Below are 12,883 nucleotides of genomic sequence, written 5' to 3'. Positions count from 1 at the left end.
TGAATCACTCCACTATCATGGGTTCATCCGTTGGGAGCTGGTAAAGTAGCTTGTTGTGGAGGGCTAACTGTGTGTGCCCTTGCTGATATGCTCAGGGAGAGTGGGTTCTCTGCGGTACCTACGATGCAGTACACAGTGCGGTGGATCGTACGCAGCATCCATCTTGCAATAGACAACTGCATACGATCGGATGAGACATGCATTGCACAGCCTGTGTTTGTTCTTGGCCGTCTATCATGTAATGGATGATATGCATAGTGCACCACACCATGTGATCCATAGCAGAGGATCTGCACTCATGCTCGGAGCACCAACTCAAAATAAGTTAGAATTTAGGATTGCACCTTAGTTTAGGGATAAAATTTCTATGGTCGGACCGACCATGAAAAGAATTATGGTCAGATTTTCATTGCCTACCATGTCTTCAAAGCACGCCGCACGATTAAAATACTAAAAATACAGAAATGGATAAACCCTAGGAGTATTTGAATAATTTTGATAAACATTACATAACCCCCTAGGTTTATCCATTCCTATTTTCTTGGCATTTTAAACACGGTGTATTTCGGACACGTAGCAGATGATGACGGTCCGATCATAATTTTTTTTATGATCGGCCTAATTATAGTAGTTTTATCCCTAGCTTGATGGCAGTGTCCGGGCTACGGATTACTTATGTACTCTGGCAGATTTTTTCCAGTGCGTCAAGCATGATCAAACTTCCTGGTAATGGGCTTGGTATGAGCGCCTGGCCCAATAAACCCACGTCAACCTGCAGCTTGATGGATGCCGCCCAAGACAATAACAGTTTCTCTTGCCTACCATATACTAATGTAAATAGGGATGAATAGGTAGTTTGAGTTAGCTAGTTAATTTTATTGTGTAACAAGTTGTTGGTGCAACTAGTACTGTAGCAGAACCACATTTATGCCTTGCTTAATTCACTGGAGCTTGAAGTGAGAAAGTTGGGTCTAGATCAATTTGATCTGCGCAGACCCAAATTTGCTGTAGGTGTGCAGGTTGGGTCTGGTCAACTTCTTTTTCAAGTTGGGTCAGGGTGCATTCGAGGGTTTAGACCCAATCTTTTGATCTAGTTAATTTTTTAAATGTCTAATTTGGTGTGAGTTTGAGATGGCCGCTCAACCAGAGGTTAGGTCTCAAGCGTGGCAAAGAATATTATTCGATGCTAGCTACTTTTATATCAGTTGGATATAATTTAGTTTATCTTGGAAGATTGGTAGTTACAATTATGTACTTAGAAAAACCCTACATGTCACTAACCAGCTTTATTAGCCAAATTCATTGGCATCTCCCTCCACCTGAGAGAAGCCCAGCGTTCACACCCTGATGGTGGCATTTCTATCAAGATTTTTATTTACCTAAAAACATTTATATGTCACGTGGTCTCACTACTAACTTAATTAAAAAAAAAAAAAGAGAGAACTTTGTTCTGGATGATAAATATGGTAGGTAGGGTTTAAAAGATATTATGATGTTATTGAATGGGTAAAGGCATGATGGAAAAGAAAATCACAAGGCAAAATACAGGTGTCGCTCGCCTGATGGGAGGGGCAAAGTAAAATACGAGGCTTAATTTGAAAGAAAACTTAAACAGAGTGTTAATTTTTTTTTTTTTAATGAGTAAATAGAGTGTTAAACTTGAAGGCCAAACCGCGTAATGCTTTATGGCCCCTCAATATTAAAAAGTAGATTGTCCATGGCGCAGGCTGTGCAAAATGCTTAGGTATGTGACTAACTAGCATAACGTCATAATTTAATATGTTTACTATGTGACCCTTTACTTCCATACGAGTTAGCTAACCTCGTTTATTGGATGACATTTGGGAGTTGCTCTGTAGCACATAAGCTAACACAAGCCCGTCGTGCATCTTGGCCTGTTATTGAAATTTTCTGACTTTAGGTCCGTTCCATCTGATCCGAACTTCTTCAAAATCATATCCTTTCTAAAATTCTATATTATTTTTGCCTTTTGTAATAAGGGTATGCTAGTTTCTAAGCCAAATAAATTATTGGACCCGAACAATATAGCATAAATGTGGCATCCTTGCAATAGACCAACCAATAAAAAATATAGATGTACTATCATTAGACACAAATATGGAAATAAAAAATTTTATTTTTATTAGGACTAAAGTTTTGTGAGGATTTTGATATTTTTATTTCTATATTTATAAGGATTTAATTCAGACTCTTATTAGAATTTTATATCTATAAATATCTACCTATGCATACTTAAAGAATGCAAATTCTGCATCGTGGGATTTAAAAACATTGAGTTGTCTTTTTCTTTTATCATTGCTTCTCCAACTCCGTCCTTTTTCTTCCTTTCTCTCCTTCTCCTCACTCCTCTCTGCTTTCCTTCCTCCGTCTTGCGTCACCTTTACCAGGATCCAACAAGCTTGCAAGTCATGGGACATACCATGGTTATAACATTATGAGGATGGCAACGCGCAATAAGTCCTAAAACGACATCAAATCCAAAGTGCACACACCTATACATAGAGAAAACATCTACGATCTGCTAGCATGCAGGGGACTAAAAAGCGGAGGACATTGTTCCTTGCATGGCGTCCCCATGTTAGGGGCACCCCCCCCGGAGGAAAAGCAGCCAAGTATATGACATGTCCCATCGAATCAGCATCTCCCATTTCCAATTTAAAACAAATATATTTTCCATCAATCACGTTAGCTGGATTCCGAGCGACCCTTTATGCTTGTCATTTTTTTCCTTTAAAACTACGCTTTTATTTTTATTCATCATCATCTAACTTTATTGTCGTCAACAAGCACATTGCTTTATTATTATAGTTATTTTTTCCTTTATCCCTCCTCGCTATGAAGTACTTGGCTAAGAAAAAGGGGAAGGAAAGGCAACAGCAATATTCTAAAACAAAGGAGATCCCTCAACTCCACCACACAGCACCGCCATAGAGCACATCACTTTTTATCCAAAAAACATGACCCATGAACAGTTCACCAGTTATAGCTCGCCAAGTGTTGACCGCTGATGCCGTCTTTCCAACCGCCTTCACCTTTCACTTCGACTGAAAGAGAAGTCAGGGAATCCCGTGCTCGCTTATCTCTTGGTTTCCTTTCCTCGGGCGGTGAGCTTTCCATTTCTGAAGCAGAAAAGCTCGGTCAGTCTTCACTTACGCTCACCCGTGGTATTTATAATCACCAGCCGCAAATATCGAACGGCCGGAACGGAAAGTAGGCACTGACGCAGAGGATAATAAAAAGAGCAGCCCACTTCCCAAAACTCCATCACGTGTTCGGACGAATAGTTTGTTGACACTTGCTATGAGAAAGATTAGAAAGGTACAACAAATTAATGCAACGAGATGGCAACAAATATCTAGAAAGCTAAACAATATCTTTCCTCCTGAGAGGCTGGAGGAAGACAAAATATAAGATAATTATTACAATTTAAATTCCCATCTGAACACAGTAAGCATGCTAGAAGAATCCGTGGCCGAGCAAAGAGAACGGGAATGGTACTGCTTTTTCGGTCATCGAGCTCGTTTCGGCCAATCCAAACTCCGATAGCAAGCGCACTTGGTTCCCCGAAATAACAGTATCGTTAACACCAACTCCACCATCACGGCCAGTATCAACCAAAGTACTGGAAGAAGTTGGTAACGTTCTCTCTGCTTCTACTGTTAAAGGCCCTGCAGGTCGATGCTCCAAAGTGGAAAAGTTCGTTTGTCCTGCTGCCAAGCCGATGTCTAAAGGTGGTGAGACTTCGCTTGCCAAGAGGAGGGAAGGAGGAGGAGAGAAAGGATGAGGTGTCGAGGGTGCGACAAGCCGCCGCTTCTTCTCCGGTGCCAACTGCTGCTTCTTGGAAAGTATAAGCCGAGGGAGGAAGTCGGGGTCCTCGGCCACTTTAACAAGGAAGGACATGATCTGCTGTGGCCGCTTTTCCGTGGTTTGAAGTCTCTTGCTCATCCGTTGTAACTCTTCATCTAGTGCCCTTTGCTCTTGTCTTAACCTCGCAAGCTCTTTTAATAAACTCTCCTCTTCCTCCTCCCCTTGGATGCCTTCCTTCCTATCGCTGCTGCTGCTGCTACTACCGTCGTTCCTCTTCTTTCGACGAACGATGCAAGGCAATAGGTGTGTCTGCCCTCGGAGGAAAAATTCATGAGCAAACTCCCATCGATCCGGATCCACCTTCCTGAAACCCTGAACCCAAGCCAAAGAAAGAGGAGAAACATGAGCGTAGGAGTAAAGAAAAGGATAGATTGAGGAGAGGGGAGGAGGACTGACGTACGTAGGTGTTGAGCTGGCGGACGAAGCTGGAGAAGTTGCTGTGCTTGAAGTAAGAGGGGAGGAGGAGCTGGGAGAAGTCGGCGGGGTCGAGAACGAGGAAGCTGTTGTTCCCTTTTCCCCACTGGATCAAGGCGTCGGTCCTGGGGTCGTTCACCATCTGGTACGTCTTCGCTACGAAGGGCGCCACCTGGATTTGATACCCTATTTTACCGCAGCTGCTCTCCTCTTCCATTCCCATCCCCAAATAGAAAGATATAGGATAAGATATAAGGTCTCTCTCTGACTAATATGTAGCCGCGACTTACTAATTAATGGTGTCACTACTGTCAACCTATCACACCTAGCTTTCTCTCCCTCTCTCTCTCTCTCTCTGTCTAGATATTTTGTTGCTGTTTCTTGCGAGCCAAGACTGTGAGATGTGATGGTACTGTAAGGGTGGCCTGGTTAGAGAGAGAGAGAGAGAGGGAGGAGTGGAGAACCTGAGGCCGATCTCTTTTCGAGTTAATTACTAGCCGTCTGAGAAGTGGACAAATTAAGCACGGCGGTAAGGGGATCCTCACCCTGGCTTTAGAAGGGTTTACATGACCCAACACACAAATTCATGCTGGTGTCGTGGGAGACAGAGTGACTTTTATTAGGACTAATTGACGCGTTTGAGCTTCCTGATCCTTGCGATATCTTACGTCACTTCTCGACAGCGTAATGTCGGCAAGCCAATTTAGCGTGGCTCATGTAGCACAACTTATCAATTAGCGATATCCTGAATTATAATAGGTCAAACAGTTATTTCAGATCGTTAATTTTTACTTAAAATTTATTTTAAAATATTTTTTTTTTAAATTTAAAAAAATATTTTTTTTAAAAAAAATTATATAAAGATGGGAGCAAACACTATTAAAATTTTTTAACAGAATTGATCACATGATTTACACATGATTCTTCTTATATCTGACGTGGCATAGCTTAAGAAAAGATAAATAAAAAATAATAATTATTTATAAATAAGAGTTGGAACCAACTGGTGCAAGTCAAAACACATCAATCATATGTGCATTTTCATTACAATGTCCTAATCTCACCATCTTTGGTTTTGCTAAATTTTCTAATATGGATTAAATCCAAGAACTAATCCAATATTAAATCTCTCAGCCACATAAAAGCCACCACAGAGCCATCACCAACTCTGACACCAACCAAGAACACACATTTGTTATCAAAAAATAAAAAAAAATAAAAAAATGAAGAACACACCTTGAGAAGCATATCAGACATAAAGATAAGCTTCATAAGTCCAATATCAGTGAAATAAACACTTCCCGAGCAATTGATGAGAAGGAATAAAAAGAAAATTTTAAGAACAGCAATAGATGTCGAACAAAGAGACCTACTCACGAGATGAAGGAAGAGATGATCGGAGATGAAGCGGGAGGCATCAAGCCCACCGTGGCTGTCGTACACCCCAATGAAGGTGGCGTCAGGTTCGATCTCGACATGGCTACGGTCCTCGAAAATCTCATTGGCCTGGATGATCGCGATCGAGAACTCCCTAGCCAAGTATCGTCCGAGGTCCCGCGACCACAGAAGTATGTTGTCCTCATCCTCATCCTTCCTCATACGTGCATACTTCCGGACCGGGCCCCAGCATGCCACCGCAATATTTGCCAGCCATGAAAACATCCCTCATTGCCTCATCAGTGGAGCCCTAGGATTTCCTTGTCGGAGATCGCTGGAGCCGCCACAAGTCGGAGCTTTCATTACCGGATCCCGATAAAAAAAGAAATATCTCTCTAAAGAAAATCTCTAAAAACTAGGATTTTGGCATCGTATTTGAGTGAGGAAAGATTAAAATTAGGGTTTGTAAAGAGATTTGGGGGTACAGAGAGAAGAAATTTTAAAGGGAGAGACGTCGATCACAAGAAGTGATGGAAAAAAAGGAGAAAGTTTTGACGAGTGCGTAAGGCAGGGGTGTTCTCTTGAGAATTTTTCTTAACAGAATGATGCAAGTCAGAACACATCAATCCAAGTCTTTTTTTTTATTTTTCTTTTCTTAAGCTATGCCACGTCAAATATAAGGAGAGTTATATGCAAGTCACATAATCCATTCTGTTAAGAAATTCTAACAGCGCTAGCTCTTATCCTTATCCGAAAGTTTTTTAAAAAAATTATTCTTCTTTGAAAACTCGAAGAGTTTTTATTCTGAAATGGACATTAGCTGAAAGTTAACATCCTGAAATGATTGTTTGGCCATTACAATATAAAACTAGATATAATGAGGCTAATCAACTAACTTAATGCCAGTCTTAATAATTCGGTCAGCAGCGTATACCTCCTGGATTTTTTTTTCCCTACAAAGTCGGGTTTTGTTTATACTTACCTAAAAAAAAATACATCCATACAAGTCAAAAATAAAATATTAAAAAAAATAAAATAAAATTTATAAAATAGTTTTCATTATTCTATGTGATTAATCATATATATTGTCATTCAATTAGTAATATTATTAGCTTTTTTAAAGATGTGACCCATCTCTTGTGAAAGAAGAGCAAAAATTATTCTTCGGCAATCATATACCAATGGATGGAAACTCTCTCAATTTTTTTTTGGTAAGTTGGTGGATTGGTTAATCATTTGACCACTATTTGCTCTTAAAGGATCTTGTAGTTGTAGGCTTTTTCTCTTCTATTATTTTCATATTACTATCAAAAAGATGCACTATAAAAAATAGACCATGAGCAACGACTAAATGCCGTCGCTAATAGTCATTTTGCTGTCACTAAAAATTCGATGAAAATAATCTTATCACTAATTACCATTATTAGCGATTGTAAATTCACCATCGTAAATAATGATAAATAGCGATAGTATTAACAACAAAAAATCATCGCTAATAATTTTAATTTTTTAATTAAAATATTAAAAAACTATTAGCCATGGCTGTTGTTATCACTATTGTCATTGTTAATAAATTTTTAATTTTTTTAATAAAAATTTTAAAAAATTATTAGCGACGGTAAATACCATCACTAATAGTTTTTAATTTTTTTTAAAAAATTATAATTAAATATTTTAAAATTTATTTTAATCAAATTAACAAGTAATAATATTTTCTAAAATTTATTATAAATAAAATAACACTTATTTAACATAATTATAAATATAAAATTAATTATATTATATTAAAAATATAAATTTTATAATTTTATAAATTTATACTGCTTTACAAGTAATAAAATTACATACATATAAAAAAAATCATGTAAGATCCTCTTCATCATCCTCCTGCTCCTGTACGATCTCTCTAGTAGTCGGTAGATGAGAGTCAGATGTCTTAGCATCCTGTAATAAAAAAATAAAATATTATTAATAAATTTTAATATGAAAATATATATGTTAATATGGAGATATATATTTTCGATATACTACTCCGATTCTCGAACAGATTGTTCTTACATGTTTCATTCGATGATACAGAGCTATAGACATTCCTGACCCATCATTTGGATGGTTAGATTAAATTTTTACCTCTTATATCTTTTTTCTGGACTCAAGTCTAAATATGTGAAGCTTCTAAATATAAAAATTTAAAATAAGTAAAGAAAATTATTAATAGATTTACCTACTGTGATGGTTGTGATAACGAGCTCAGCTGATCGCGCAGATGCGGATCTCGGAGAATCTCAATGATCGTATTGCGGATGATATTTCGGAAGCTCTGAGGTCGCTAGCTCGAAAACTTCTGTATAACCTCCTCTACACATGCGTCAGCCCATATTTGAGTCATCGAGCCCTGAGATCTTAGTTAACTAATCATATGTGTTCAAAATGAGATAGTTAACCAATCACAACCGATAAGAACCATAAGATCTTAGCTGGAAGGAGATTTTTCAATTGCATGATGTACCGATATTTATCCAATGATGAACACATTTGAATAGGAGTGGCAATTAGGGTCGGATTTTCTTCAAATCATAGTAGGTTGAAGGTGAATATTATGATAAAATCTATCCCGAATCTGATTGGATTTAAAAAAAAAATTATTTGCAAAAAAATTATAACTTTATTTGATCCAATCCATTCTAAGATTTTATTTGCTCTGCTATGCTTTGAGACAAATATAGAACGAGCATGGATAATAATCTACTTGGCTCAAACCGGACTTGTTGCAAACCTTGTAAATGGATAGCTCTTTACAAATCCTCTCTGAGGTTAAAAATGTTATTTGCATGTAAAAAAGTTTTTAACTTTATCTAATCTGTTCAACCCGTCCTGGCCCATTTTGTTCCGATTCTACTTGCCCTACCCTACTCCGATATAAATATGGGAAGAGTACGGATAATGGCTTATTTTCACACTTTGTTTTTAAATGCACGAAAGTTGTCGACATGTGGATGGATTTAAGTGCTTTTCCTCAGGCTGTTGGTAATGACGTCCCTGCACAATGCCCGATGCCTCAGGTTGTGCCAGTGGGGGCGTCCTTCGCCCCATATGGAAATTGGCCTCTTCATTAGCTTAGCAAAAAGTAGCAAAAAATTTATTACATGCGCTGTTGGACGTTACCATAATGTATAACGGTCAGTTTCAAACTAATAATGATTATTTTCTCTTCATTAACGACCATGCATAGCCACGTCAGCAAGTAAAATTGAATGTAATCAGCTATGCATGGATACAAGAGTGCGCGTGTAAGCATAAATATTACTGTGCCAATGACTCTATCATAGTTGCTTAGCTATTTAAATATGGACCATACTATGGAGGATCAATGGTATGTGGTTTTGACTTCTTAAACCTAACCAACGTAGAAAATTCTTAAAATTGAGATATGCAACAGCATTTTATTGGATGATTGAGCGTGTAACTCTAAACCACCTCCGATTCATAGAAACGCATTGATAGTCATAAATGAAATGAGGATTTCACCGTAATTATCATGAACTGGAACATGCCCTAATAATCACATCCCTGCTCTTTCTGGATAATATTCTAAGATTTGTGCCTTGGATGATATATTCTCAAGTGCTAGAAGTTAGACAATTGATCTTGCTCTTTTCTCTTAAAAGATTCAATATTCATTAAAAAAATTGGCCGTATTTTTGTGAAAAAAATCCAAGAACTTAGGTTGCGGTTATTTTTAGAGACGATGGCCATATTTCCATTCCTTTAGATGTTGGACTTTGCTGAATCATTCTGTTTTCGCATGTCTCGTACTTCATTTTTGTGAGCAAATATAGCAAAGATTGATTAGAGATGCCTATGTTCTTTTTTTTTTACTTTTTAATTAAGAAGATCTAAAATTTGCTGAGTGATTGATAATAAGAAAGTGCAATAGAAAAAAAATGTAAATGAATTTTATTAAGAATGATTGTGACATTACACTGTAGAAGAATTAATCATGATAGGAGGGGAAGGAATGTGTTGTCTCCATTGCGCAATTAATTCCATCACTCGAATTCCACATGCAAAAGAGGTAAGTCAATTCCTTTGCTTATAGGTGAGGCTCGAGTCATTTTCTTGACGATAGAAATTAAGATGTCCATCGTCAACTTCACAAATTAGCTGATCATGAATTTGAATTCGACAATCATCCGGTAGCAGCGTCGTTGCATAAGATATGTTGGAAGAATGCAAATAAATATTTCTTGTTTTTTTATCATACAAATCAAAAATTATTTTCAGCAATAACTTCTGTTTGGAGGTTGTTGGAAACTCTCTTTGATGATTATCAGTTGTTTGTTACATCAGTGACTCTTTTTGGATGGTTGTTCACACAATAATCACCCTATATCCTGATAACTTCCTTTAAAAATTTAATTTTATTGGAAATACAACAAAGGCCAAACACAGTCCAATATTTTCGGCCAGTTACCGCAGTTGATTAATGGCCGATAAATTTTTGATATAAACATCCAGATTTTAAAAAAAGAATATTGTTTTCTCCAACTATTTTGACATGTCTGGCTTCCACTCCTGGCATTGCTTCTGCACTTCCTCTCTCAGAACCATCCTCTCCAACTTTTCAAAAATCTTTGAGATCCAGTAGTAGATCACGCATGCTGCCCGGGGTCCAGCAAAAGAGGCTCCACCTCTTCACCTTCACTGTTCTATGCCCAGTATGATCTAAGCACTGTGGGCCACACGAGTGACCAGGCCATACTTGCTGACTGGAACACCACAAGCTACAAATGGTGCCCATGCTCGAGGGCGTGGGCATTTCTCAAAGCTAGACGTCTGCAAGCATAGCATGTGACATTGTTGTTTGGGTCAGTTGGAATATGTTAATTAATCAAAGCCCCAAGTTAGATAGATATTAGTCGACATCTCAAATTTGTTGTGACCAATGATTGTAGAAAGAACCATTTTCTTAATCAATAACGTTGGGCTCAACTCATCAAAAAATGTGATTCCCCATGCTACTCTGGGCCTCCAGACTTCCGTGCCTTTGGGAAGAGCAATTCCTCTGTTCCAGTAGATTATATTCTAAAACAGAGAGAAACTACTCTCTCTTCCAAGTATCAAGGAGTCGGATCATCAGAACAATGGGAGTTAGCACCTGTTATAATAGCAAAATGTGATTCCACATCCCGATGCACGATAATTCACCTGAGAGAGATGGTTCAGGTTGGGTCAGGACTGTTCTGGGTTTGGTTTCTTGAACCGGGACGAGCTATCTGGCCCTGCAATTTCCATCTCTCCTTCCTTGCTTTCCTACCCATTTCTTATGTAATGAAATGTTTGGAGGCCTTTTGCACCGTTTTGCTTTAAAAAAGAGAGAGAAAAATCCTATTAGAATATTTCTGGACAATACACGAAGTGCACACCTTTCCAATTTCTTTGCATGAGATTTATGTGTTGCATTAGAACACCAGTCTTCACGCAATAGTCTACGCAATTTACAAGACCAACATCCGAATGGCTTTTTTCGCATTACTCATTTCCTTTTGGTTTTTAGTGCAATATGTTTCTATGGGAATACATTTCCCAAATTCATCAAAAAAATGTAATACATTTCTCAAAAATTAATATTGCTACTGCTATACATGGAGCAAGATAGATGATGGATAGGGAGATGCAAGATCCAGGAGGATGATGGATGGGGGTAGGGAGGTGCAAACCAAAAGAAATTTAGAGATGAGATATCCTTTTCACCGGCCGGCCGTGGAGCTCTCTGATGATCTCCGTGGAGAATATGTTACGGGACCATCCAAAATGCCTTGTGAGGATTGAGGTGTAATGACTTACCAAAAGCAAAAAAAAAAAAAAAAAAATTCATGAGTCTTAGAAGTATAATGACTAGATCCAAACCACAAGAAACCTACCCTCTTCGTCAGGGTTCACGGGGCCCAAAAAAATCCAGATATAATTCTGCAAACTTGCTTTGGTTCAGAGTGCCAGGTTTTCATGAAATACTTTTAGACCCGAGAACCTGAACTCTTTTTATTAAGACAACAAATCTGATTCTCGTTGAGCTGTCTTAGCGACCCTATGAGTACCCAAAACAATCTAAGAATGTTTCCATGGTGGTCGGGTCAATTTGGTAGCCTTGGGGCCATAACTTTGAAGTTTTCTAAAATGGACCAAGCCAGTGAGCTGGCCTATAATCATAGTTTAAGTCTGGAAATGGGCTCAGGCCAGCTTGAACTACATTGGGCTGGGCCGACTTCGGATTTCACTAAGCTAGGCTCCGAAGGAGAAATTCTTTATGCACCGCCTGCGGTGTAGAAAATCTGATGTGGAGTGCACCGCTTCATCCTATTGGATCACATGGCCACCACTTTTTAGCGTGCATTTAATATCCATTTAATATCCGCGGTTCTATTTTTTCGTTTGAAATTTTGAATGACGAAAATGCTCCTCTATTTCAACAAAATTATGATATCCAAGATGAAATTTATGACATTTTGGGTCAAAATTATGGCATCCTATCATGTCATAATTTTGATCCAGAATGTCATAATTTTCATCTTGAATATCATAATTTTGTCAAAACAGAGGAATATTTTCGTCCAATAAAATTATTACTTTTTTTAAATTTTGAATGACGAAAATATCCCTCTAATTTGATAAAATTATGACATCCAAGAAAAAAATTATGACATTCTGGATCAAAATTACGATATCCTATCACTGGATGTCATAATTTTGACCCACAATATCATAATTTTCATATTGGATGTCATAATTTTGTCAAAACAGAGGGGCATTTTCATCATTCAAAATTCAAACGAAAAAGTAGAATTGCAAACATTAAATGTGCATTGAAAAGCGGTGCCTAATAGAATGAAGCGGTGCACTCCACGTTAGATTTTCTACACCGCGGGCGGTGCACAAAGAATTTCTCGGCTCCAAAGATATGAGACTTGGATTGGGCGTAAATACATAGTCTATTTATTTTTGGGCTGAGCTTGGGTATATCATTGATCCAACCTTAGCCTAGTTCAAGCCCAAATAGGACCCGACATGGAGTCTGATTCAAGCCCAAACCCAATCCCAAAAACTTTTGTTTATCTGCTATTTTTTCTTTAATCTTTCTATTTAACCCTAGGATGATAGTAGTAAGTTGGTTGCTTATACGCTAAGATTTTAGAAAATATCATTT

At 37.9% G+C, this 12,883-nt stretch overlaps 1 protein-coding gene across 1 annotated transcript; it reads right to left on the bottom strand.

The window, feature by feature from the left end:
• Positions 1–3,292: 3,292 nt before the first annotated feature.
• Positions 3,293–4,675, bottom strand: LOC140858424 (heat stress transcription factor C-1b-like). The gene is made up of 2 exons (XM_073259010.1): positions 4,289–4,675; positions 3,293–4,200 (listed from the first exon to the last, which is right to left on the bottom strand). The coding sequence occupies exons 1-2, from the start codon at positions 4,523–4,525 to the stop codon at positions 3,478–3,480; spliced, it is 960 nt and encodes a 319-aa protein (XP_073115111.1). The 5' UTR covers positions 4,526–4,675; the 3' UTR covers positions 3,293–3,477.
• Positions 4,676–12,883: the final 8,208 nt, after the last annotated feature.

Source organism: Elaeis guineensis, chromosome 6, assembly GCF_000442705.2.
Source record: "Elaeis guineensis isolate ETL-2024a chromosome 6, EG11, whole genome shotgun sequence".
NCBI lineage: Eukaryota > Viridiplantae > Streptophyta > Magnoliopsida > Arecales > Arecaceae > Elaeis > Elaeis guineensis.
Note: the sequence above shows the minus strand (reverse complement) of the source record. Positions and strands in the feature narration are given on the sequence as shown.